Here is a 27,570-nt window from a genome sequence, read left to right on the forward strand (position 1 = left end):
CTCATACCTCCTAACTTCTCCTTCCACGGTAGATACCCTATGCCCTGAAGGGAACCGGATGATATTTAACGTCTGAATACATTATCACTTTCCACCGTTTGACTTTCCAAAGCGCGGGCAAGAGTTTTCTGCGAAAATCAATTGCTACGATTTTCATCGAACGCTTGCTCAAAATCGAGTTTGTCGACAGAAGTAGTGAGTTGATCGAAACGTCGAAAAACGTCGCCAAACTCAAATATATTACACCAAATTGGTTGACGCGAAGTAGGGATAGTTTTCACAATCGGAGGGTGGATTTTTCCGTCTAGCAACAATGGCGGGAAAAATGTTCCAAGCTTTGGTGATCGTCTGCGCGACCATCCTAATGTGGACTACTTATTCTAACGGTTCGTCAACCATCATTGTTGGTAAGTATCCATTCTAATAGAAATAAATAGTTGATTGAATGCATTATTTATTAAGCAGTGATGAGATGTAGATTGCTTATTTTATTTTAACAAACTACATATATGAATAACTATCAAATTTAGAAGGCCCCTACAATCAAAATGGCGACTCTCCGTGGATATCATGCACAATGTTCTTGAACATAGTGAGAGTGAGTTTAAATGCTGCTTCCTATGTGAGACTGCGCTTGCCAAATTTATTTCACATAAAGTTCAGTAGTAAAATTTAAGAACTTGTAAAAAGATGTGCAATTGATTTAAAAATAAAAAATAAAGATGCCTTGTAAAAATCGTTAAAAAACAGTATTAAGTAAATTCGTGGTAGTTCGTAAGTGTTAGGTTTACATTTGAAGGAAAGTCATAGCATAGATTTTACGATATGTGAGTTAATTTGATAATGCATTGCCCAATGATTTATGTTATTGGAAATCACAAGTAAGGGATAGGGGAGGCCGTTAAAGGGGCCACTCTTACCAAAACGGGTTAAAAAAAATGTGGGGGGGGGGGGGGGAGACATGTAGACGAATTTTTAAAGGAGATTCCAAACATGACAATGATTTTCCTTAAAAGTCATTTCTAATTCTGGAATCTAGCATTACAAATGACGAATCAAAACGCTCAGAAAAAAGAGCAAAGTTTCGGAACTGCAGGACCCTCTCCGGTGAAAAGGAGGGTGATTTAGGCATCTTTACAAAGGCAAACTATGTTATAAATTGGAGAAAAAGACATTTATTCGAAACATAATATGCACTTGATTATCCCAGTACGTTTTATTTATGAATTACAATGAGATTGTAAGATCCTTAGTTGTAGGACAAATCGGGCATGCCCGCAATGACGTCAAATGCGTCATCAGGGCCACGTGACCGTATTACCCTTTTTCGTGGGGCGTAGCCCAGCAAGCGTGAAAACTGCGAAAATGGATGGTTATTATCATGTTTTGGTCAACACAGAGATTTTCTGAAAAAATCAGAAGCTGGAATATTAATAAGTAGAGGTGTATTCATGTTTTAAAAGGCTATGTTAGTTGGGTTAGAGTGACCCTTTAAACTATTAGCATGATTAATGACAATGATAATAAAATGAAAGTTGTGTTATGGGAAAGTTAAACATGAGTTGTGAGCTTTATATTTTGGGTAATGCTTGTAGAGATGTCAACTGAAAGAGATGGCCATCCATGTTTCCTCATATTGGTAATAACGACAAGAGATATTTAAAGGTAAAGACCAGTTAGGGTCATGCGATTGCATTGTGAAAGAAACGTTGTGGAATCGATCAGAAAAGGTTGATCATCTAGCATCTAGCATCTGCAAGGTTCTGGAATCATCAAGATGATAAGAAATTTGGCCCATTCTTCGTAAAGTTACAAGCACTATACACAGAAAGATGTATATGGGACTACCCTATATCTCTCACAGACCATGAGAGAAACAAATTTACCAAATATATGAATTAGGAGGCGGTTTCCCGGCAAATTTTTTATCATCATGTATTAGTCAAAACATATTCTTTCACATGATTGGTAATGAGAGCTTCCATTTCATTTTTTGAAATTGGGGCATTTCCAATACTGGTCTTTACCTTTAACTATAGTGTTCAAACGAACGTTCATGCCACCGGTGTTCGTGTAGTACCATGTACACATTTTTGTGTACGGTGCTTTGAGGTAATTAGAATTAGGCCGTTCCCGATTTCTTTTTTCAAACAGTTTATAGCGATATACATTACTATTTCGTAGTTAAACCATATTCTAACACTGACACATTTATTTCACAATTTAATTGCATAGTCATGATGATTACAAATAAACGTTGTATTTAATGTCTGACAATATTTGACGAGAACAAAAGGCTTTAATATGTTATCAACCATGTTTTTTTGTTGTTATGCCCAGCCCAAGAATCAACCCCCCCCCCTCTCGAGTAGTAATATTACATTTAGATTCATCATGATCTAAAACTTGTTTACTTGAGTAGGTCTATACCAAATTTCCCAAAATTGGTTAGAAAATAGTGGTCGTTTTTTTTAACCATGTATTTATTTGTTTCAAGCGTCAGATTCGGGTTTATTATATTTAGTTCAATTGAAGAAGAAGAAAAAAAGGAGAAACATAACAATAACAATGAATGAAACATAAAGGAATACATGATGCAATACGTAAACAAAAGAAGCAGGATACATAATGGAGGTGCGGCTATTAGAGAGGTACAAGAGCCGAATGACGTAAACATGAGATCAATATGAACTGAATATATATACATTGATTGAGTTATGAAGTGGAAGTTTCAGCATATATTATCCTCTCTTAAAACAAAAGTCATATAAACAATTAGCAAGAACACCTGTAACTACCGAGTGAGTCAAAAAAAAGTTTACACCTAGAAAATTGCTAATTATTTTAAAAATCATCTATGAACAGTAAATTAATGTACATCTTATGAAAGATTGTTTTATCCCAAATCATTTGGAACCATTTTTGTGTGGTATGTGTTCACGCTTGGATGAACAGGTGGCATTGTTTACGAGAGTGCAAAAATCGACTTGCGCCAAAGTGATGCCTACAGTATGTATTGTGTTGGGATTAGCGGAGTGAGAGAATGGATTGAATGTATCAAATGAAATGCATTGCATATGTTTTTTTGCAAAGGGCAAAGACACACACACACACACCCACATACGCGCGCACAAAATGTTCGCTGATATTTGATATTCGATATTTGATATGTGTGGCATGATTAATTTCGTTAGGGATGTTATTTGGACCTGCAAGGACCGAATTAATACCCAAATCCCAATTGTTTTATTCAAACATCACATAGGCAACTTTGGCGCAAGTCGATGTTTGCACTCTCGCAAACAATGTCTCCTGTTCATCCAAGCGTAAACAGATATCACACAAAAATGGTACCAAATGATTTGGGATAAAACACTCTTTCAAGACATATAACAATTTAATGTTCATCGATGATTTTTTTAAAGCAATTTTCTAGGTGTAAACTTTTTTTTGACTCACACTGTATAGGTACACGATAATACAACAATACTACTCATATTTGTATATGTTAGATAGTTGTAAGTGTTTGATAATGTTTATAATCTTGCTTCTACTTTGGGAGAAATTGGTATAAAATACTATCGCCTCAAAATTTTCTCGGTTTTAGTCATGATTTCTCCATTCCTTATAAAAACAACAACTTAGGCTTTTACCTTTTGTTCATAAAAAATAATCATTAATGTAGTAATTTAGAAAATAGATCAACGGTCACACTGGTATAATTTGTTTTTATTCCTTGAAAATATCCGATGTGCCGTAAACTTTTGACACTAATATAGCTGTTGAACTAGATTTACCATATCTATTTTATTGTGCACCTGCGTCCTGTATTATATGCCACATTGTATGACTTAGCTTTTATACGTGCACCGCATTATCCAAAATGATTAATAGGAACTTTGACAATTATTCTTCATTATATATCAAACAAAAAACCTCAAGCGGTTATGCCGTGTACACGGAAAAGCATTACATCATCATGGTGGTTAATGCTTGTTTATACATTTCTTTCTTCAAAGAGAGATGCACTCAATCGCAAATACTTTCAACAACAAACATCCCTACCGCAATTCCTATACTCTTTTATATTGACAATATGGTTAGGTAATATTAAAGTAACATAAAATAATATTAATTTGAATTTTTTAAATTATTCATCCTCATCACATAAAAACAAAATCAGGCAGTTATTTTCTAATTGATTACCGTACTATGATCAAGTTTCTAAAATAAACAAACTGAGTTCCTCCAACCATTTTCCGTCTTCTAAATTCGAATAGCATATCAGAAGATCACCTTACAATCAATTGCTTTTTTTTTTTATCTACATAGTTCTATTTGTTACGATCAATTTGTAACTTACGATATATTGTTTTACTATCTGTACCAGTACACTTATTGTATAAAATTACCACTTGTTATATAATTACAATAGACTAGCCCTGGTGTTAACGTACATTTAGTTCATTTGTGTGTCGATCTATATTTCCATAGTTATAGCTACATACTCATTCCGTAAATGTACTATTCATGTGTGCTTTATGCGCCCAATTAGGTTACGAGGTTTGTATGTATTGCCCATCGTCATAAATCCAATGTATTTCGTGCTCAGCATGCTAGCTTTTATGATTCCAACGGTGATGCGCGAAAAAGTTGTTGAAATATATACCTGTGTGTTTTCACCAAACAGGGAGAAAATGGTACAAATCATACAGACAAAACAAAACATGCTGAAACACTCACATAGTAAACTGTATGGTTTTTAAAAGGAAAATTCATGTCTGCAGAAAAAAAGAAGAATAACAAAGACATCAAAGTAGCGGCTTCGCCACTGTTTATCAAGTCACAGTTATTCTTAAATGAAGCTTGTTTGTGGAAAGGTTATATTTCTTAATAATCTCAGTAATCGCTTTTATAATCACATAGTCACATGTCAATATAACCTTTTAGGATAAACAATAAACTACTTTTGCGAACAAACCCGGTTTATGACAACATCAGTTATAACTATTAAAAAAGATGATGATGATGAGGATGATAATGACAATGATGATGATGGTGATGATGATGATGATGATGATTATGATAAGGATGATGATGAAGATGATGATGACATTTATTAATGATGTAGAGGATGATGATGACAATTATGATGTAGATGATTATGAGTATAATGATGATGATGATGATAACAACAACAACAACAACAACAATACAAATAAAAAATGAAGAATAATTATGATAATGACAATAATACAAATTGTGTCCTGCATATTATGTGGATCGACACGTTGCGCCTTTACCAGGATGAACCTGGGAATCTGTGTTACTATGATGACATCTTTATCATGGGCATTGTCCTATTATCATCGGTAACAATACTAACAAAATATTAATAATTATGATTATGTACCTCACCTTAAAAATCCAGCCAATTTGATTGGTCGAAAATGTAGTCGTGATTTTAGCTATTCCCATAAAATGCCAAAACCGGCCAATAGTCTTTTGAAAAAGCCCTAGGGCCCTTTTCAAAAGACAAATGACCGGTTTTGGCATTTTACGTATAAGCGTGCAATTAATCTCAATGGGAAGGATTTTAGCACACAAACTCGATACGATACGAGTGGTGCGCGATCAGACACCCTATTTTAATTAAGACTAGGTCTCGATAGTGTAAACAAGCTTGATTACCATGATTGGTATTAAGTCGCACATGGATTCTATGACCCTTTTCGGTATATAAAAGTTATAATGACTGCTTTAATATTCGAGGCATAGTTGTTTTTATATGCCCTCGGGGAGGTTTAAATACATGATTGTGCTATCACCCCTCGGCACGCCTCGCGGGGCGATCATGTAACCTCATGTAACCTCCCCTTGAGCGTATAAAAAAAACTATGTATCTCATAGCAGTCAATATTACTATTTTATATACCTCACTTAAGTAATCCAGCCATCTGATTGGTCGAAATTGCATTCATAAACTTTAACTGTTCCCGTAAAATTCCCGGTAACCATGCTTAAAACATTTAATATTTTTAATAACCATGGTTATTAAAAAAATAGGTCAGTCTCCATGGTTACCCCATAGGTTTACATGTTAAAAAATGGTTTGAGCGATGGAGGATACCGTATGTGTGCGAATAATTGGTCGGTAATTTCAATACAATTGAATCTCGATCGATCTTACCGACAATTTTATCTTGCATTGTTGACATGAAGACGAAAATAAACTTCCAAAAACAAAAAAACAACATCTGCCGATAGATCTTGATCTAAGTTCGTGCCAATATGCATTGCAAAAGTAAAAGAAGAGTCCGTATATGGAGCTTTTGCGAAGCATTCATCACACGCGAAGCCGGTTTCAATCCATTTTAATGTATATATCGTACAAAACTGCCAAGCATGTTGATAGCGCGCGATGGCCGAGAGGTCTGAGGCGCTGACTGAAGATATAATACCTTTTGTACGCAAGAGTTCGAATCTCATCTTCGACCAAAAAAAAAAGTATTTTTTATTTTTTATTTTTTAGTCTATTTTTTTCGGCATATAAAAGTATTAATGACTGCTTTAATATTCGAGAAATAGTTGTTTTTATACGCTCTCGGGAAGGTTACAATTGGGCTATTCCCCTCGGCACGCCTCGGGTAATAGCACAATTCTAACCTTCCCTTGAGCGTATAAAAACAACTATTTCTCTCAAAGCAGTCATTAATACTATAATATTCTCTCATCATATTTATTGAAGGTGGTGTCTTCGACAGAATCCGTGACTTTGGCTTTGAGCGCGGTATCATCTCTCATAACACCCAGAAGAACAAGACGAGTGCGTTCCAGTTCATGGCTTATGTGTACCCGGCTCTCCTTGAGGATACCTTCAATGTCACGAGAAGGCGTGAGTATGATCAGATTCCTTCATTTTACATTCTAAATGGATGATATCCTATATCAAAAATGATATTAAAGTTAACAAGTGGTAGGATTAGATAAATTATAATTTCGTTTGCCTTCTGTCCTCTTTGTTTCCTATTGTTTCCTTTCTTCTTTATATTTCTTTTCTTTTCTAGTATTTCCATGTTGTTTTCGTTATTTTTGTTTAGATCGATTGATTGATTGATTTTTTGTTTTATTTTTTTTGTTTTAATTTTTGTTTTTGTTATTGTTTGTGGGGGGGGGGGTGTGAACAATATGAAGGGTTGCAGCTCTCAAGCGTCTCCCATGCACTTACGCCAGTTATCGGGGTTCCAGTTTCAAACTCGAAGCGGTAAATTGGGATTGGGTATATCGTTCATTGAATGATTGCAAACTGAACCCTTAAAGGGATTGGTTAATTTTGTCTCAGATTCTGAAACAAAATCCTGGACTTAGCTAGTGATGCAATGACTTTTACAAGCCGATCGCCTGTCTGATTATCAAGATATTTATGATTGAAAATCAAAATCAAATTTTGCGTTTTCCAAATGGTTTTCTTAACACTACATTCTATTGAAGAAAATAAGTATGGTAAAACCGGTCACTCAAATCTTTTTACTATTTTGATCATTTTGAAGCGCAATTTTTGTAGGGCTTCAATAATAAACCGACACTGATAACACGTAGGGCCGTGCATCTCAGATTTAACATTGTTAAACGATGCCTTTAAGTCAAGAAATTTTTGGATGTAAAATGAGCAGACTACACCAGAAATAGCTACCAACATCAATCGCATATAAGAGGCTTGGAACATGATGAGCAAAAAGAGGCACATTGATAAAGCGAAAATAAACATTGGAAGATGTTCTTTCTCTGATCTCTCTCTGATTTCTCTCTTCTCTCTCTCCCTCTTTCTCTCTCTCTCTCTCTCTCTCTCTCTCTCTGTTGTATTTTTATACACAAATAAATGTACACACACACTTTCCTCCAGCCTTTGCGTACCTCTCTCTTACTTATCCAAGCCCTCCTTTTTGTCACCTACCATTTCCTATCTCTTCCCTCCCTCTTTCTCTCTACCTCTCTCTCTCTCTCTTCTTTTCTCTCAATTTTTCTCTCTTTCTTTTTCTCCCTCTCTCTCCTACTCTCACTCTCTTTCTTTCTCTTTTCTCTCGTTCTTCCTTTTCCCTTTTTGCTCTTCCTTCCTCTTTCCATCTTCACATATTTTGGTTTTTTTCCCTTCAAATCTCATCTTTTATTTTCCACTTAATTGTTAAAATTTCTACCGTTCTTTCTATACGTATCACCTCGATTCTCTTTCTTACAACTTATTTTCTTTACCTTACCCTATATTTTTCAAAACCTCCTTCCCCTTTCTTGACTTTTAAAGAAATTACTTACTTCTTACAAAGTGAGTCTTAGGATGTCACATCTACTCCCTTCTCTCCTTTTTTCCCTCATCGTCATCTTTTCTCCCCTCCCCCTCCTCCTCCTCTCTCTCTCTCTATCTCTGTATGTCTCTCTCCCTGACTGTCTGTCTCTCTCACTCTCTCTTTCTGTCTCTATGTCTCTGTCTCTGTCACTCTTATTCTCTCTTTCACTCTCTTTTCTTTAAAACTGTCTCTCTATCTCTCTCTTTGTTTATCTGTGTGAATATTATATGTCTCACCCCCCCTCTCTCTCTCTCTCTCTCTCTCTCTCTTTCTCTTTCTATCCCTCATGTATATCACAACCTCTCTTCCTATCCATCGTCTTGAAACCATGTGATAGATGCACCCCGAGTCCCTCGGCATAGTGAGGAGATGCAAATCTGAGCATGAATCTTTGATACATCTCGTGAATATTTGATAACCGCCATACCTCATCTCGGCCATATTGATTTCCCTTGCTACCCGACCCGACCCGCCATCCGGAGCACCCCTTTGTAAGAAAGAAAAAAAAATGGATAATGCGATCCACAACCATAATACACTGCCGCCATTATCATCATCATCATCACCATCATCAGATCATCGAACGATAAAAACAACCACCCTGCCGAAGAGCGATTGAGATGTGAAAAAGTCATGATTTTTAAAGGGTGGTAATTTCAGGATATTGTGACGCCATAAGGGTGTTGGAGCCAGGTTCATCTCGCTCTGTTTATTTACCATTCCGCGTGCATTAAGGGGTTATTAGGGTGCCGAGCGAGAGAAAGAAATTATAGATTTGTTCCCGTCTGGCCTGCTTTGGATAATGAACTTTAAGATTATCATCGCATGTTTCAATCAGAATAATTTATTCTGCAAGCGAGGGTATTTACTAAATACTAATGATCCATTTGTATGACGTGTATGTTATGTTAGAAAAGAGAAGTACATTTATGGAAAAATAAAAAATAAAAACCCATACTACATCAAATTTACCCTAATCACCCTCTATTTTTTTTCTTCATGATTTTCTTATTCTATCAATTTTTCCATCATCTCATATTCGACATTTACATTGTTTTCAAAGCAAGTCTTCTACCATTTCCCTAGTCGCAAAATATACCCACGATGCCGAACCAAAAATATACGTATTTTCTGTGATTATATGTATAAACCTTTCAATACATTATAGACCTACTCGTGTATTCCGCAATACAATCAATAGTGAAATAGAGATTGAGTTCAATATTTCTATACAATTTCGATTAATTTTACACGTATCGGGCTTTTAGTATTAGATTTACAGAGAAAAGGGGCTTTTTGGAATTACAAAAAATACACAGCCATGAACTTTAAGCTCTATAGGGGCAAATGACGTCAAAGTACAATAATTAATGTATATTGGGAAGACATTTTGTTTTCTCAACACAGCCTGGGAAAGGTCAGGGGTGGTTGTTGGCGCAACTTTGGTCATTCGACGAGGCGCACAACCGTCGCCGTCCCCAGGTAGAACAATTAAATGAAAAACAAATGAACAAGATGCGAGTGCCTTACTATAAATCATCTAAGAACACCCCGAACTGTAGCGCCCCCAAGGGACGAATTTAATGTGACGGTTTCTATAAATCATGCGCATAAGAGATAACTAGAGAAGATAGAGCGACAGTTGGTCACATGGGCAAGATGATAGTGATGACGTGTATTCTGTCTTCGCTGAAGAATCAAGGTTGAAGTGTTTGAGACATGGATTGCATTGGATAATGATATGATCAAAGAAGTGTGGGTTCCATTGCTGATTAATGAATTGATATCATGGAATAAAAATGTATTCCTTGATCTGTTGGAACCAATCATTTTTTTTAAAACTTCTTTCATACAAATCAAATAACAACAAGTATGATAAAGCAGTGAACTTTTAGACATTTTATTAGAATCATTGAATTTACAGTTTTGAACGATTTTCTGGAGCCGTTTGAATTCCCAATTAATTAAAATTGGATCAACTTGATAGTTTATCTCTCTCTTTATCTCGCACACTCTACCTCCTCCCCGCCTTGTTCACCAAATGCCTTTATCATACTATAGTAGTTGTCGTTGTCGTCGTCGCATTAGTAGTATAAGTATAAGTAGTAGAAATAATCGTCGTAGTAGTAGTAGTAGTAGTAGTAGTAGTAGTAGTAGTAGTAGTAGTAGTAGCGGTAGTAGTAGTAGTAGTAGTAGTAGTAGTAGTAGTAGTAGAAGTAGTAGTAGTAGTAGTAGAAGTAGTAGTAGTAGTAGTAGTAGTAGTAAATTAATACAATATTCACACCAATGAGACCGACACCTGACCGAGCATAATGGTACATGTACATTGCCTCCAATGGGCAAAATTCAGTCGCTCACGAGTCGGCGTGGAGTCGGTTTAACAGTGTGACCGGGGCCATGCAGCTGCATGAGCATGGCCATGATAGTAGTTATGATTAGAGGAATGTCAAGTTAAGGTTCATCATGAAGGTGAACGATCATCGCAATTCTTAATTTCTTTCTTTTAATCCCACCCCTAGTCTGCACACTCTACGCCCAGAACACCCTCATCACCGGAGGTCATTCCAAACAGGTCTGCCTTCCGACCTTCCAGTCCTACGCCAACTATTTCCTCATCCCCTACGTGACGGTCAGCCAGTCCAAGTCGGACATGGGACTGACCATCGGTCCCAGTGACTACCTGGTGTCCATGATGCCGTCTCTGGTCCCACCCGTAGAGGACTGTGTCAAGTACTTCAAGTGGGACAAGTTTGCTTACGTCTACAGTTCAGCTGAAGGTATGCCTTTCAGTTCATATGAAATGACCAGAGCACTTTTGCGAGAAAAAAAAATAAATGCAACTCGAAACGAACAAATAGATATATAAAAACAATACAAAATAAAATAACAATACAAAAATTAATAAATAAATATATATATTGAATTCAAAAATATATCATGAACCAAAGTCCGATATGTTCTGCTGATTTGGTGAAAATCAACTTGTGTATTTTTTTTTAATGCAAGAGGTCCTTGTCACCAATGTATTCTAACCAAAGATTTCCCCCAAGTACCCACCTGTTATGTTGTATTGTTTAATGAACCTTGCATTGGTTGCTACCATGCATGTCAGTCAAATGTCGTACAAGCTTTTGGGTGGCAACGTGCAACTTTTTAGAAGTTTGCATGACACTTGAATACATTATCAAACGTTTGTGGGTCGTCATGTGAGACCTAGACCCCGTTGCATAAAACTTTGCCGTCAATGGCAACTTGTTCTTACATGATTTCGATTATAGCCCTACTTTCAACCATTTAAATGTGTGTTGCACTTATTTACTTGGTTGTATTTTTTTGTTTGTTTGTTTGTTCTTTGTCAGGTTTACAGAGATACCAGACACTTTCACTAAAGTTTCCTCCAAGGAAGTACGACATCATGGTTCGGCGGGTCGGATCCGAAGTCGAGACCCGAAGGCTTCTGAAGAGCTTTCGGGATTCGGGTCGTCATCGTATCATCTTCGATACGTCAGCCAACGACACAGTCCTCGTTCTTAAACAGGTTATTCCTTGACCAATAGAGAGTCTGGCCATTTGTTGACAAGTGGACCTTAAAGCAGGAACAGTTGTTCGAAATGTTACTTTCATTCAGAGAATATAAATGTATAAATAGGTTTAGAACTGTTTTTTTTTGGTTTCACTTTGGAACTATTTGATCTAAAAACTATTTGATCTAAACGGCTTTTAGATCAAATAGAGCACATAAATTATAGTATTTGTATATCGTCAGTGATGCTTTATGGGAGCATCTCTCATGAGACATAATGTAAATTACGAAAAATGTTCGAGTTGCTCTCTTTATCAGCAGAATGAAATTTCTTTAAAAAAAAAAAAGATAAAGTAAATAAACAATGTGCTGTTCTCTTTAAAATAGGTATGTTGTCAAAAGATGGCTTATGACATGTCTTTGTAGATGCCTTTTATTTATTTTGGACGTTTCTATTTTGTCAATTTGCAATTCACAAAGAGCGATGACAAACAATTACGGTAAATTTATTACAAACAAATACGACATAACAATGATATACACGTGTATAATATTATACAAGGTGATTAAATGGCTCAATGTTCTTCGTATATGGTACAGTTTATATACAGTAAACAACTATACCCTTGTAAATTCTTTTATTTTGGTTCTTCTTCTTTTCTTTCTTTCGTAACTCAAGAATGAAAGGTGAACTTGAGACAAAAATCGAGACAAAATCAACTTTTCACATACCTAATAATAATTACAAACCTTTGAAAAGGTATAAATAATTTAGTTGTGAACTACAGGTCATTCCTGAGCCCAAAAGATAACAGGTCCATGTTTTTTGCTTTTGTATTTTCCCTCTTTTTGTTGTTGTTATGTCTATTATTTTCTTTCACTTCCAGGCAAATGTGCTCGGCATGATTACGTCATCATTCCATTATATCTTTCTCGACCTGGTGAGTATATCAAGCATTTCAAAAACCCGAAGGGGATTAGGCATTGACAATTAAACAAAATGCTTCGGATCTTTATAAAGGTATATGTAGAATAAATCGAATGGCGAGTGGAGTACTGGCGTTAAGAACATCTTTGCTCACAAAGCAGATTTCTTTCATGGTTTATCTTTTTTTTTTTGTTAAGGGGAAATAATTCATAACATTAATGAGTAATTCTGAAAATAGCATTAGCCCCTAAAATGTATATAAAAAACGGAAACGCCGCTTACGGAAAGTATTCACTTTACACTCGGAAGAATCACGTAGGATACAAAAAATATATGAAAGCAGCGAAGTAACGATTTCCTCTCCCATATCTCTCTTTCCCGTCTCTCTCTCTCTCTCTCTCTCTCTCTCTCTCTCTCTCTCTCTCTATCTTTCTCATTCCCTCTCCTTCTAAACACCCACACTATATATCCACCCTTCATTTCATCTTATCTCTCTTCTTTTTTATTTCTTTGTTTCCTTTTCTCTTTTTTCTCTCCATCCCCGTCTTTCCAAATACCCCTGTTTTTCTGTAAACCACTCTTCTCTCTCTCTCTCTCTTTCTCTTCCCCCTTTTATGATCATCCATTCCTTCCCTATCTCTTCTTTTTACTTATCCCGTCTCCCTCTCCTCATCGTCCCTGCCTTCTCCTCATCTCCCTCTCTCTCTCTCTCTCTCTCTCTCTCTCTCTCTTGGCTTCTCTGGGTTCAGGATCTGGCTGACGTCAACATGGATAACTTTCTTTTCGGAGGATTGAACGTAACAGGATTCCAGCTCGTCAACAAGACCGACCCCTACTACAAGAACCTGGAGCTGATGTGGTACAAACGACAGGCCTACCTCAGGCAAGGCAATACCACCTTTGACCCCTCACAGGATAACTCCGCTATGGGCTACCCGAAGCTGAAGGTAATACATCCTTTTTTTTTCATTCTTTTATTCATTCATTCATTCGTTCATTCATTCATTCATTCATTAATCCATCCATTCATGCATGCATGCATTCATTCATTCATTCGTTCATTCATGCATGCATTCATTCATTCATTCATTCATTCATTCATTCATTCATTCATGCATTCATTCATTCATTCATTCATCCATCCATTCATGCATGCATGCATTCATTCATTCATTCATTCGTTCATTCATGCATGCATTCATTCATTCATTCATTCATTCATTCATTCATGCATGCATTCATTCATTCATTCATTCATTCATTCATGCATTCATGCATTCATTCATTCATTCATTCATTCATTCAATTATTCATTCATTCATTCATTTATTCATGCATTCATTCGTTCATTCGTTCGTTCATTCATTCATCCATCATTCATGCATGCATTCATTCATTCATTCGTTCATTCATGCATGCATTCATTCATTCATTCATTCATTCATTCATTCATTCAATTATTCATTAATTAATTAAATTATTCATTCATTTATTCATTCATTCATTTATTTGTATCTGGAATTTAAGTTATGATATCATTTTTTTCAGTTGAAAATCGAAATATTTGTAATGTAATACAGTAAAAATGTAAAAAGCACATAAATGGCTTGTAAAAAAATAATCCTCATAAAATATACAACATTACGATAACTTTGGTACATAATTTACATAAAATCAAGTTTACAAAAACTGGTAAAGTAACGAAAAAGAAGGAGGAAACATAATTTAAAAGTCATTACAGATTTGCATTGAACACATTATTATCATTACTGTTCATTTCATTATCTAGTACAGTATGCCACAGGCTACCCTTGTTGATTTGTTTGTATCATGCGTAATTTCATAAATTACCTTGATTCTTTTTTCCTCTCTCGATATGGTAGACGATGTCGGCTTTGACTTACGACGTCACCCGTGTCTTCTGGGAAACAATCAGCATGCTGAAGAAGAACAAACGACTACCAATCCTAACGGTCAGGGGAGCTAGATCAGTTTTTTTTTTTAGTGTATCATGTAATTTTTGTAATTTACCTTGATTTTTTTCTCTCGATACGGTAGACGATGTCGGCTTTGACGTACGACGTCACCCGTGTCTTCTGGGAAACGATCAGCATGCTGAAGAAGAACAAACGACTACCAATCCTGACGGTCAGGGGAGCGAGGTCCTGCTCGAACCCGGGCTTCAAAAAGATACCGCAGGACAAAGACGTGTTGGAGTATATCAAAATGGTAAACCAGGGCCACGTTTCATAAAACTTGATATCAATAACAAATTACAAGCCACTGTTATAAGCTACTGAAATCATGGCACGTGATTGGCTGAGAACAAATTTTGTCATAAAAATTTAGCATTTGTTATAGATAAAAAGTTTAATGAAACGGGCCCCAGGAGGGAAGAGAGAAATAACGATTTTAAGATAAGGACGAGTTCTAGTAAAGACCAAACAAAAAATGTATAGCTTCCCGATTATTTGAATGTTAGTTTGGATGACTACCACAGTACAAATATGTTCGGATAAAGGTAGCTCTTGAACTGCCCCTATTCTTCAAAACATGACAAAAAATAGCTGAAAAGTTGGGACCAAATATGTATGTGTAGTCCCGTATACCAAATTATGTGTGAAGTGCAGTTGACTTGTTAGCTGGACTGAGTCACTTTCTTATCATTTGTTTAAAGATTACAAAACTTCAGTGTGCATCGGTACCAATTTTCCAGTTATTTCCGAACAGTTTCTTTCACAATACAATCGCATTTACCAGATCTCATATTTAGCTACAATGTATTCATTTAATGAAACGATTTATTAACTTCAATCACGAAATTTTTTATTCAATAGAGTTTTATTTGTTCATATGTTTTATGTATTATGGGAGAGGGGGGGGGGGGCGGGGTTGAATGTATGTCTTCTCACGAACACAGATAAACTTCATATTTCTCTCGAATTGTCTTCTGTAAATGCAATACATGTATGATGTATTTCACATTTCGTTTTTTTCTTCAATTAACACAAAAAATCTAGTTGTCGCTCAAGAGTGCGACAGGAAACATTGAGTTTGACGAGAACGGAGAAAGAGCAAATTACACACTCCGAGTTCTGGGACTTAAACCTTCAGGATTGCAAGAGGTATGTAAACAATAGTTTTTTATTTTCCGCATGCTTTTCTATATGTTTGTGTGTATATAAAGAAATGTATGCAAAGAAAAAGGGAAAAAATGAACCTACATGTTAATGTAGACAAAGGAGGAAAGAGGACATTTGTTTTGTAAGAGTTTCATTTGAAAGTCTGTGAACATTATTCTTTTTTGCCAATTATAGGGAAAACGTGGTTATAATAGGTAGGAGGAGCATTAAAATATGCAGCACATTTATTGGACCTACAAAAAAGTAGTAGTAGTAGTAGTAGTAGCAGTGGTAGTAGAAGAAGTAGTAGTAGTAGTAGTAGTAGCAGTAGTAGTAGAAGAAGTAGTAGTAGTAGTAGTAGTAGTAGTAGTAGTAGTAGTAGTAGTAGTAGCATTATCAATATATTAAGAACATAGACTTTTAGAAAATGAAAAAACTCGAGGAGAGAAATACAAATCATGACATTGAAATACAACCATGGCAAAATTAAAAATAAATAAAGTGTCGTCTTTATTATTTGTTCATCTTTGTAGTGCACCCCACTCCTGCATGTAGATGATCATTTACTCTCTAAAAAAAATCGAGTGATCACGGACGTCACTCCTCTGGAGAGTGAAAATGTAGTGAAAATAGAGTGAACATTCACTCTTTTCCTTCTTAGAGAGCACTCTAAAATCAATAAATTTTCACTCCTAAACAAATGATCACGGACGTCACTCTCAAGAAAGTGAAAATAGAGTGAAAATTCACTTTTCTTTTAAGAGAGTAAGTAATATGTGAACAGGAAGTTAAGATATAAAATATTGATCTTTACAATCATTGTTTATTCCATTCCTTAGGTCGGAACCTGGCTTCCGAATGCGAACCCTCGTCTTACTATCAAAGGAGAAGATAAACAAAACTTCTTACAGGACATCAACAAGACTTTCATCATTACATCTCTTTTCGTGAGTTGATACTGACTACCGTCTAGTTCATAAAGGGGGAGGGATGTAGAGGTGATATCTTCCTATAATTTTGCAAGAGAAAGGGATGAAAGATTCCGAACATTCTTTAGAAATGTGTTTTCTGCTTGTCAGTGACTTTCAGATTTATCGATCCAGGTGATTATTTGTTGTTATTGTCAGTATTTTTTGGGCCTGAACCTTTCAAAATATAACTTTAACTTGCCCCTGAATTGACTTTTATATATGTATATGTGTTTTGTTCGGTCTGTTTTCCACGAATACATTTTGGTATCATTATTAAGTCAGAGTACTATGCAGGTTGCATTTAATTCTTTGTCGCTCCGGTTTGATGATGCTTTGTCCAGGGTTGTGATGTTGAGTTCAAGATCATAGACCATAGCCAGATGAGTTATCTAAAGGACCGAAATGGATTTAATTTTCCATTATAATTGAGGTATACAGGGGGGGGGTTGCTTTGGAGGTATTGCTAGAATAAAATCTGGGTGATACTGGACTAATCAAAGAGCTTCTTCACTCTTGACCTTGACACAGGAGCGACCGTTCATGATGCTGAAGAATGAGAAGGATCGAACCCCTGGAAACGGCATGTACGAGGGGTACTGTATGGACCTCCTGAAGGCTATCAATGACCACCATCCATTCAGGTTCATCATCCGAGTGAGAAACGACAGCGCGTACGGATCGGCCAATGAGAACGGGACTTGGGACGGCATGGTCAGTGAGTTGATTAATAAGGTAAGTCGGTTTCTAAAAAAACATCTGTTACCGTGTTGCCAAGATATGATGCCGAAAATAAGAGTGTAAAGGTATATATTCATTTGATCCTTGACTATGGAATATGCAGGGTAAGGCAAAGCGGTGAATGACCATGCTAGCAGGATCAGGCCAATCCGTGATGCTCTTTTCCAGTACATCTGTGCGCTAATTACAAGAACTTAGAAAGTTGTATTTTAATAATCTTATTGGTAAGAACATATGCTTGATATGCTTGTATAGGTAGGCAACAAGAGGGACCTACGGCTTTGGGCCTTGTCCGGGGGACTCGGTGAATTGATATCTTATTAAACGTATTAAATGACAATGGTAAATCGACTACGAGACCACAAATCTACCACCAAGCGTGTACGTTTCCAAGGTTAATGAAATATTTGGAAGACTTCATTGACTGAAGGAAGAAAAGGGTAATAATGAAGAGGAACATGTTGGTGCAAAGTTTATTATTTAAAGCCTGTCTACACACGTTTTGCCAGGAGTAATTAGACCTCCCTCAAGCGCGTAGCCAGGATTTTATTTTAGGGGGGGGGGGCAGTAGTGAGCACGCGAAGCGTGCGAATCACTTACAGAGCGCTTGCAGCGCGCTAAGTAGGGGGGTCGGTGCAAGGAGGGGGGGGGGGGGGGGGGGGGGGGGGAGGAGCGCGAAAGCATGACGTTTCATTAGATTACTAGAGAAAGAAGGCGATTCGTTGTACCGCTCTCGACTCTTAATCCTTGTCTAAATTCAGTTTCTTTTGACGTTTCATTAAATTATTAGAAGACGATTCGTTGTACCGTTCTTGACTCTTAAAATCCTTGTTTGAATCAACTTTCCCTTCCTCCGCGCGTAGCGCGGAAGCTCTGACATTTCATTAAATTATTAAAGAAAGAAGACGATTCGTTGTATCATTCTCGACTCTTAATCATTGTTTGAATTCAGTTTGCCCCCGCCCCTCCCGCGCGAAACGCGGAAGCCTTGACGTTTCATTAAATTATTAGAGAAAGAAGACGATTCGTTGTACGGTTCTCGACTCTTAATCCTTTTTCTTCCTACGTCTTCTTCCTTTCTTCTTTCTCTCTCTCTCTATTTTTTTTTGGGGGGGGGGGCAACTGCCCCCCCCCCCCCCTGGTTACGCGCCTGAGTCCTCCCTGCTGGTAACTGACAGGTGGTTATCTCATCAATTTTAATTAACATAATAAAATGGGGATCATGGGGACCAACGGGTACTGTTAAGACATTGGTTGCTATAAAGAGGGCGCAAGTAGCTACAATTAATGCAGTCCGACTTTAAGAGTTACAACTCTGTTGTTTTTCCTTCCTCTTTCTCCAACAATGAACATCTATCTAGGAGGCCGACATCGCCGTCGCCCCGTTGACCATCAACTCCGAACGCGAGCGCGTCATCGACTTCACCAAGCCCTACATGAGTCTCGGGGTAAGCATCATGATCAAGAAACCTCAGAACACCCGACCCAGTGTCTTCTCCTTCATGCACCCTCTCTCGTACGAGATATGGCTGTCCATCATCTTCGCCTACCTTGGAGTCAGCGTGGTGCTGTTCCTGGTCAGTCGGTTCAGTCCGGATGAATGGTACACCGTAGAACAGGGTAAGGACGGGTGACCCTTCTTAGCTTATTCACTAGCTTCCCTGTACCCGAAGGCATCTTTATACAGCCTGGATATGTCGGAAATACGAAACATACTAATCGAAAATGCAAAAAAAGATGACTGAAATAATTATACGTTCTGATCTCGCACATAGCATGGCGATTTTTCACCTATAATCGAGTCATATTGTATTGGCTGAAAAGAATTCGTCAATATACATTTAGCTGTTAGCAATGCTCATGGAATTTCCGTCTTTTTAATTAAGAAACTCTAGATGTGCCTTTTTTGATAGTGTGGATGCATGAGAAACTTGATTTGCATAGGTAATATATCCTCATCTTTGTTGTGCTGTAAGGTATTTGGATTCATATCATCTCTTGGAAAATTACTCTTCGTATTAACAAAAACAATCACAGAATTGACACCGTTTCTGTTTTTCTGCAGGAACTTTATCTAGTGCGCCCTCTACGGAAGGTGAGATTGATCGTGTGGAACCGAGAGACAAAAAAGCGAACAACTTCGGGATTCAGAACAGCCTCTGGTTCTCGATGGGTGCCCTTATGCAGCAGGGCTGTGAAGTGTCTCCAAGGTACAGAATCGTGGCGGATAATTTTCTATATTATTCTGTTGCAAAAGATGAATTAATAATTTGTGACATTTTGCTGATAGGTGGTAATAGATCAGGGGAGTGTTTCACAAAGACTAAGATCGACTTTAAGTTGGACTTAACTATGGCAGGTTATTCATGCCACTGTTTGCTCTCACCATTATTATCTGTAGACAATATTTTTCCTTCAATAATACATTATCAAAAATGTAAATTTTTTAGATGTGTGGCCATGCGTTGTACGTCTCTTAAGAAACCTATGCCAGTAAATGGTGAGAGCAAACAGTGGCATGAACGGCCTGCCATAGTAAAGTCCAACTTAAAGTCGATCTTAGTCTTTGTGAAACACCCCCACAGGTTTTGAACTTATTATAATAAGCATAATGCAACGTTGTTTTCGCCATTAAGGGTCAATAACAGGAGGGGGGGGGGCACTGTATTTCATCAAATGTGCATTTACATAGCAAATTTACTGCTATTTTCCTTCTTTGCTGAGCCTAAAAAGGTTCCACTAATTATTGAGTCACCCGTTGCCGTCATGTCAACTAAATGGGGCCACCTTCTTCCCTCTCAGTCCTGGAACTTGACGTCTTGTCTGTCCACACATAGTTGTCCACCTCTGTTTTTATCTTTCATATCTTTCCTTAATGTTAGCGTCTTTTCAACGGAGGAAGTTCTGCAAATGATCTGAATTAGGACCTGGTATTCCTTTTTTTGTCGACAGTCACACTCGATTTAGTTTTTTCCTTTGTCCATATAATTATTTTCTACATATTTTTAGAATTTAGTCCAGGCTTATTATTTTAATCTCTGATTCTCCTATCTCTCTATTCTTTATTTCTTCGATCCTTAGATGTCTCTCAGGCCGAATCGTCGGTGGGGTGTGGTGGTTCTTCACCCTCATCATCATATCATCCTACACAGCTAACCTAGCTGCTTTCCTGACGGTCGAGAGAATGTCCACCCCGATCAACTCGGCCGAAGATCTCGTCAAACGTAAAGACATCTCGTACGGTATTCAAGGAGGTGGGGCCACCGAGGTGTTCTTCTCCGTGAGTATAATTTTGTTGTTTTTGTTGTTGAAATAAATCTTTATTTAGATACGAAATCACGGATAACACCATTGTATATCAAGCACTTCATCACATTTTTAAATGAGATCAAATTATATATCTGTATTTACTTGAAAGCAGGTTGTAAGATTGTAAATCGTGAGTATAATACTTTCCTCCAAACCCCAAAACAGCCTCTTTCATGTTATTCTGATTATGCTGAAGTTGGATGTCAAATGGTACCAAAAACTGGTTTTGCATAACTCATGAAACTTCCAGCGTGTGCAAACACCTGTAGTAACTTACAAGTATTGTGATGTTTGAAATGAAAAAAATAACCCTTTTCGACCTGACCAAAGTAGGTACTGGCCATTTTTGCTGATCAAGTGATAGATTAATCAGGCATAAAAGGCCAATGTGGGAAAGCAATTTTTTTTATTCACTTCACTGTCTCCACAGTATCAATACCCTTCTTCGTTTCGGAATCCATTACAATAATCCCGTTATGTAGTGTTAAACAGCAATCTCCAGATAAAAAAAAACATCTTTAAATAAAAAAAAAGTATTTCCCCTTCATTCTTCTTTTCTTGATCACGCATGGTGCGAGATAGTCATCGAAGATCCCGCTTTACATGACGATGTGGAAGTCGATGAGCTCAGCCCAGCCGTCGCCGATCACCAATTCGTCCGCGCAGGGCATCGAGCGCGTCCGCCATGCCAACGGCAAGTACGCCTTCCTGCTGGAGTCGACGATGAACGAATACTCGAACCAGCAGAAACCATGTGATACCATGAAGGTGGGATCGAATCTCGACTCGAAGAGCTACGGCATCGGGGTCGCCCGAGATCTCACGTTGTTGAGGTAAGCTGACTTGAGTTAGTCCACCTGGGGGGGGGGGGGGGGGGGGTTGTTCACAGAACTTGTCGTCCGTGAAAAATGACAGTGTTTGTTATAAGCTACTGAAATCCTTGCTTGTGATTGGTTATCAGCAGATTTATCACTGATTTTTGTCATTTGTGAAACGGGTCCCTGGACCATGTTTCATAAAACTTGAAATCAATAACGAGTTACAAGCTACTGTTGTAATTACTGAAATCATGGAATCTGATTGGCTGAGAGCAAATTTGTCATAGAAATTTAGCATTTGTTATTGATAACAAGTTTTATGAAACGGGCCCCTGATCCACCCTAACTACTCAAGGGTGCATGGATCAACGGTGTGTATCGGGGACGGGATGGGCGAAGGTGGGGGCACAGTTCCGGAAAATATCTAGTAAGCGAGAAAAAACATTTTCATATGCCCTCAGAACAAAATTAAAAAGAACCTTGAAAAGGAAGCACACTCAAAGAGATACGGTTACGGAGTCGCCCTTAGATATAATCAAATTTAGGAAAGGGAGTTGCTCCTCCTGATATTCCACCTGATCCGACTACCTCATGTATACGACGGAGGGATGGATCAAGTATCTTGTGGAAAGGGGATGGGGAAAGTTCAGAAAAAACTATTTGACAAGCAAGCAAACAAGCAAAAAAAAAAAAATACAAACATCAACAAAAACGAGAAAAAGAAGGAAGAACAACAATACAAAACAAAACAAGCAAGCAAAACATCTTCGGGTGCCCTTTTGGGTCGAACATGGGAAAGGCCTTTATTTTATCTGTGTGTACTTACATGTAGGATATGCAAAGTGGGTTTGAAACTTTGAGAGTAGCAGGCCGGTTGTTGACCCCCCCCCCCCCTTCATCAGCAAGTGATCCAAATCTTAACGCTATAATTTGTGTGTATCCATAGAAGCTTCGCTTAAAATTGAATTAGCATTGCCTCATTTTTTACAGAGATGAATTGACACTGGCTATACTGCAACTTGGCGAAGATGGCGTCCTTGATAACCTGAAGAAGAAATGGTGGTATGACAAGGGAGAGTGTGAGCCTCAGTCGGAATCTATGGTAAGATTTTCTAATTCACAATTTTTTTTTTTCATCTACCCTAAATGTGATGTTACAGATGATTTGCACTCATCGCATGTATTTAAAAAAAAAATCAATAATAGATTTGTGTTTTGGTATGAACTGACAAAATTCCCAAAGCCCTAAAATAAGAAAAAATAATAATTAAAAAATCAATTTAAGAGGTTCATCTTATCTTTCAGATCGTTCTCGATCATAAGTGAATAACAAATTACTGTTTGATAATTACGATCGTTTTTAAAATTGTGTTTATAATCGAAATTGCATTTGAACCCAATGGAACATATTCAAGTTATCATTTTTTTTTACAGATTTAAAGATTTAAAAGATAATTTCAGATTTCTCTCCCCTCCATCTTGGCTTACTATAAGATTTAGCCACGAAACTAAAAGCCGGAACAATCGATTTCTTACAATATTTTCCAGTCATTTTTCTTGAATGCTTCTTAACAGCTGCTAACAGGTTCCATTTCCCCTTCTCCGTTCAATGTAGGACCAAGCCAGTGCTCTGAGTCTCAGCAATGTCGCCGGTATATTCTACATATTGGTGGTAGGAATGGGCGTGGCGATGGGCGTGGCTCTCACCGAGTTCTACTGGCGTACCCGGGCTCAATCTAATAAGGAGAAGGTGAGATTTAGTTGCTGATTCAATAAAAAAAAAATCAAATAAACTAAATGTTTTTTTTTTCAGTGATTTTAACTTTTCCCAAAAGTTATGTGACAAGTTTGGTTCCGTTGGGTACTTTTTCTCTGTTTTGTGCCTTTCAACATTTCCTTTTTCTCTGTCCCCTGCGCTGCAAAATGATCATGAAGTGCCTCAAAAAAGTAAAAATCTTTGGGTGACCGGTTTACCATACTAATTTTACCCAGTGAACTGTAGTGTTATAAAAACCGTTAGGAAAACGAAAAATGAAATTTCGATTTCCAATCATAAATATCTTGATAATTAGAAAGACGATCGGCTTGTAAAAGTCATGGGATTCCTGACTGACCTAAAGGTTGATAATTATGATTGCAGCATGAGCTAAATCCAGGATTTTGTTTCAGAATATGAGGCAATGTTACCGAGTCACTTTAAAAACTGGGTATAATATGATCGCAGGGCCTTAAGGGAGAAGAGTATTAATACTGATGAGTGTTGAGGCTACCCTGGGTAAACAAGACATATTATTATTCTCACTATTATTATTATTGACCCCTTGAAAGGACAGAAATGATGTCTCTTGCATCTCTCACCCAATATAAATGCAACTCTGATTGATGTCATTCCCAAGGGCCCAATACCAACACGTAATCTCTGATTGCTTGTTAAAACAAAATTGCTGTGGAATAACAATGGTACTCGAGACCGCAATCACGTTTTAACCTTCAGCTTAAAGCCCAACTGAATTGTTGGGAGCCCCCAGAATTTGATGGCAAAATTTCACTTAAATTGTATTATAATTTGAAAGAGGATGCCAGTTAAAATACATCTCTGCAAGGATTTTCAAACCAAATGTGCATGAAGTCGGATATTGATAAAATAATACACAATTTAGGTTTTGTGCTTTATACAACAGAAAACTCAAATTATGTATTCTTTTATCAATATTCGTCTTTAAATACATTTTTGGGGCGACATCTTTATATTTAAGTGTGTCTTAAATAACAATCTCTTTCTACGTTATGATACAATTTAAGTGAAAATTTTGCCATCAAATTTTTGGCAAATTTGGGGCTCCCAACACTTTATAGAAGGGCTTTATTTGTCGAATACATTTTAATTGCGGTGGGATAGAAATGGCACTTCAGTCTTTCACATTTCCTCCATTATTTTCGTTTTCAGATATCTTAATCAAATAATCTGAAAGCCAGGATCCGGATATCTGTGACGGTAATTGGGGTATCATGTCAATAAAGAAAAGATATGAAATTTTTTTAAAAAGATGATTAAACAAAATTGAAAAAATGTTTTCACTTTCTGTTGTAGTCATTTGTATGTGAACATTATACATTTAATCTCTCAAAATATATATTCTTATTTCAGATCTCTTTATCAAATGCTCTAAAAGCCAAGATTCGTATGTCTGTGACGGGGGAGAAAGGAATGCCAACTTATCCAATCATGAGACAGGTCAACCCTATGGCCTGCGAGAAGGCGGTAAGTCTAGTCACTTTGACTAAAATTATTCATTTACCGAAGAGTTTGTGTCAGGAAATATTGCAACCACAGACAGGTAAACCTTGATTTGATAATGAAATGTAAATTGCATTTGATGTTTTTTTCTTTCAGACAGATCATTTAGAATGTTGATGATAGATTTGGATAATCACTCAATATCACAACTTTCTTAACTCTCAACTTACCGTTGTGTCTACTGAAAACATACACATACTAAATTAACGAATAATGGGAGGGATATCATGTTATAATCATATGGGCTACGCCAATACGCAGTTCTTTAAGTTATACAACCGTACAATTTGATATATTCCGAAACAATCTTAGAAAACTATTAATATGACTAATTAAAGCCAAGCTTATTGATCTATTGCAGTTACCCAATCGAAGTAACTATTATAATTATGTTTTATTTATACGATTTCTTTAAAAATCTCTCTTTCTCCAGTTATTGTCGAAGGACCGAGAATCACCATCGGCTATCCGAAGAGGGCAGACATCAGTTTAAAAGATCCATCTGAATATATTTGAAGGGAAATGCACGCGGTCCACTTACACTCGACAAAGATATAGACTCGTCTTTACTTCAACAATCTTCGAGACTTGCCGAGCATGAAATATTTTGATAGGATTAGTGATGTGGGAAAACTTTATCATAAAGTTCTTCGAAAATCCCCGCAGAAGCCATTCGCAAAGTATTAAAATGCAAAATGTTTTGGTCTACATTTAGAATACCGGGGTCAAAATGAAGGAGGTAAAATAGTTTTAGAGGTACAGTACCTTTAATAGTTTCCTCTTTCTTATTCTATGCTCATGATAAAAAATCTAAGATGCATTGAATATCAAATACAAACGGGTAGGCCTCTTCCGATTTACATGTGCGAGTGCATTGACCGAGACAAAATTCATCAATGTAATATTCAAAATAATGTGTAATTCATGAGAGTATATCATGCACGTTATGTACGCGGATGATTGCATTGTGTCCTCTGTATATGATTTCAAATGGAACTGTTTGGATACAGAAGGGCGTTATCTCTGCGTCAAAGTATATGACTTTCTAACGTCTTTCTAGCCCGAAACTGACGCATTCCACTCATGGTTATCGAATGGTCTGATACGGTTAAAGGGGAAGTCCACTTTGATATCAAGTTTCTCTTTAAAGAAAGCAGAAAAATAATGATAGACACAAATTAGTGAAAGTTTGAGCAATATCTGATTAAATATAGGATCGTCATACATTTTTGAAGTTGTCATCAGGGAAACACAAATTGGGAACACTGTTACGTATCTTGCGAACTCCTCTCCCATTTCCCCTCTCTTATTATTATATCATGTAGCTACTTTTTCTGCTTCTATTAAAACCAAATTAAAACCATGGTGGACGACCCCTTTAAGAGGCCTGTGGAACATTTTTGTAAAGGTCGTAAAAGGAAGCTGAAGTTTATAGCGATGAAACTAATGGAAATTATATTCACAAGTGGAGGTAATTATTTGTCTGTAGAGGCTAACAATTATAGGATATAAGATGTTGATAAGTGAAAAACTCATTTAAAATTGTTTTACTCTGACGCATACTAGGGAAGTTGTAGAGTTCACTTAAAGGGGCACGTTCCCGCCAGTGTAGTTATCGCTGCTCTAGTCATCGCCATCTTGGTTCCGAAGATCGACTTCTCATTTGCATACAGCTGTCAATCAAAGTACGCGCGGCCTGGCCTGCCTTCGCCAAGCAAACTGATCGCTGCCGATAGTGACGTCACGAAAGTGGGTGGAAACAGCAGCCGAATCTTAGAGCCGAACTGCGATTGGTATGACTTCGGCACATGTGTGCGATAATCGGCATTGTGCGGGCATTCGGAACATGCCATCTGCGTAAGAGCCGTATTCTGTTGGTGTCAATAGGCAGCTAGCACCGTCCGCCAGCGGGTACGTATTTTGAACGCCCTCTGGAACACGGGGAACATGCCCCTTTAACATAATGCACTATAAGAAAACGCAATGTCCGGGGATCGAAAGCAGGTGACGGGAGAGAATGCTCTTCGGATTGGACGGAAAGTCTGAGGTCCCCTCAATATTACAGTTCTTATCTAGCAGTAGCACTGAGATAAAATGTTAGACAAGAAATAGTAGAAACTTAGCAATTTATGTATGGTATCTATCCAAAGATGACATGTGAATGAAACAAAGCGGGGCTCGAAATGAATATTTCAAAATGAAACAGGCCAGTGTTGCCAATAAAAAGTTGAATTGTACTTCTTTGATTAGTAAACTTTGTCAAGATATCTCACTAAGAAGTACTTTGTAAAATGTACTTTGTAAAATGTATTTTGTAAATCTAATTTCATTTTCATAGGTTACTCACATTTGCTGTTGTTGTAAAGAATACTTTCCATATTATATCTCGTATTGGTTTTGGTTAAATATATTCTGTTAGATGTCGCAGGAAAAACAAGTTTTGCCTTCAGAAATGCAGAGTTGATTACGTCATCATATATCCTTTTGCATGCAGTGTTAAGTCTTCATGTTTTGTAAATAT

General features: G+C 37.2%; 1 protein-coding gene across 1 annotated transcript; it reads left to right on the top strand.

The window, feature by feature from the left end:
- On the top strand, positions 1–26,118 carry LOC115922114 (glutamate receptor 2-like). Its single transcript, XM_030980194.1, has 18 exons — positions 1–407; positions 6,749–6,895; positions 10,862–11,119; positions 11,702–11,880; positions 12,753–12,806; positions 13,543–13,740; positions 14,852–15,022; positions 15,814–15,918; positions 16,755–16,862; positions 17,415–17,618; positions 18,986–19,244; positions 19,690–19,834; positions 20,706–20,904; positions 21,516–21,766; positions 22,742–22,853; positions 23,367–23,501; positions 24,900–25,013; positions 25,483–26,118. Exons 1-18 carry the CDS (start codon positions 314–316, stop codon positions 25,540–25,542), a joined length of 2,793 nt encoding a protein of 930 aa, XP_030836054.1. The 5' UTR covers positions 1–313; the 3' UTR covers positions 25,543–26,118.
- Positions 26,119–27,570: the final 1,452 nt, after the last annotated feature.

This window comes from Strongylocentrotus purpuratus, unplaced genomic scaffold (genome assembly GCF_000002235.5).
Source record: "Strongylocentrotus purpuratus isolate Spur 01 unplaced genomic scaffold, Spur_5.0 spur5_scaffold_11, whole genome shotgun sequence".
NCBI classification, from domain to species: domain Eukaryota; kingdom Metazoa; phylum Echinodermata; class Echinoidea; order Camarodonta; family Strongylocentrotidae; genus Strongylocentrotus; species Strongylocentrotus purpuratus.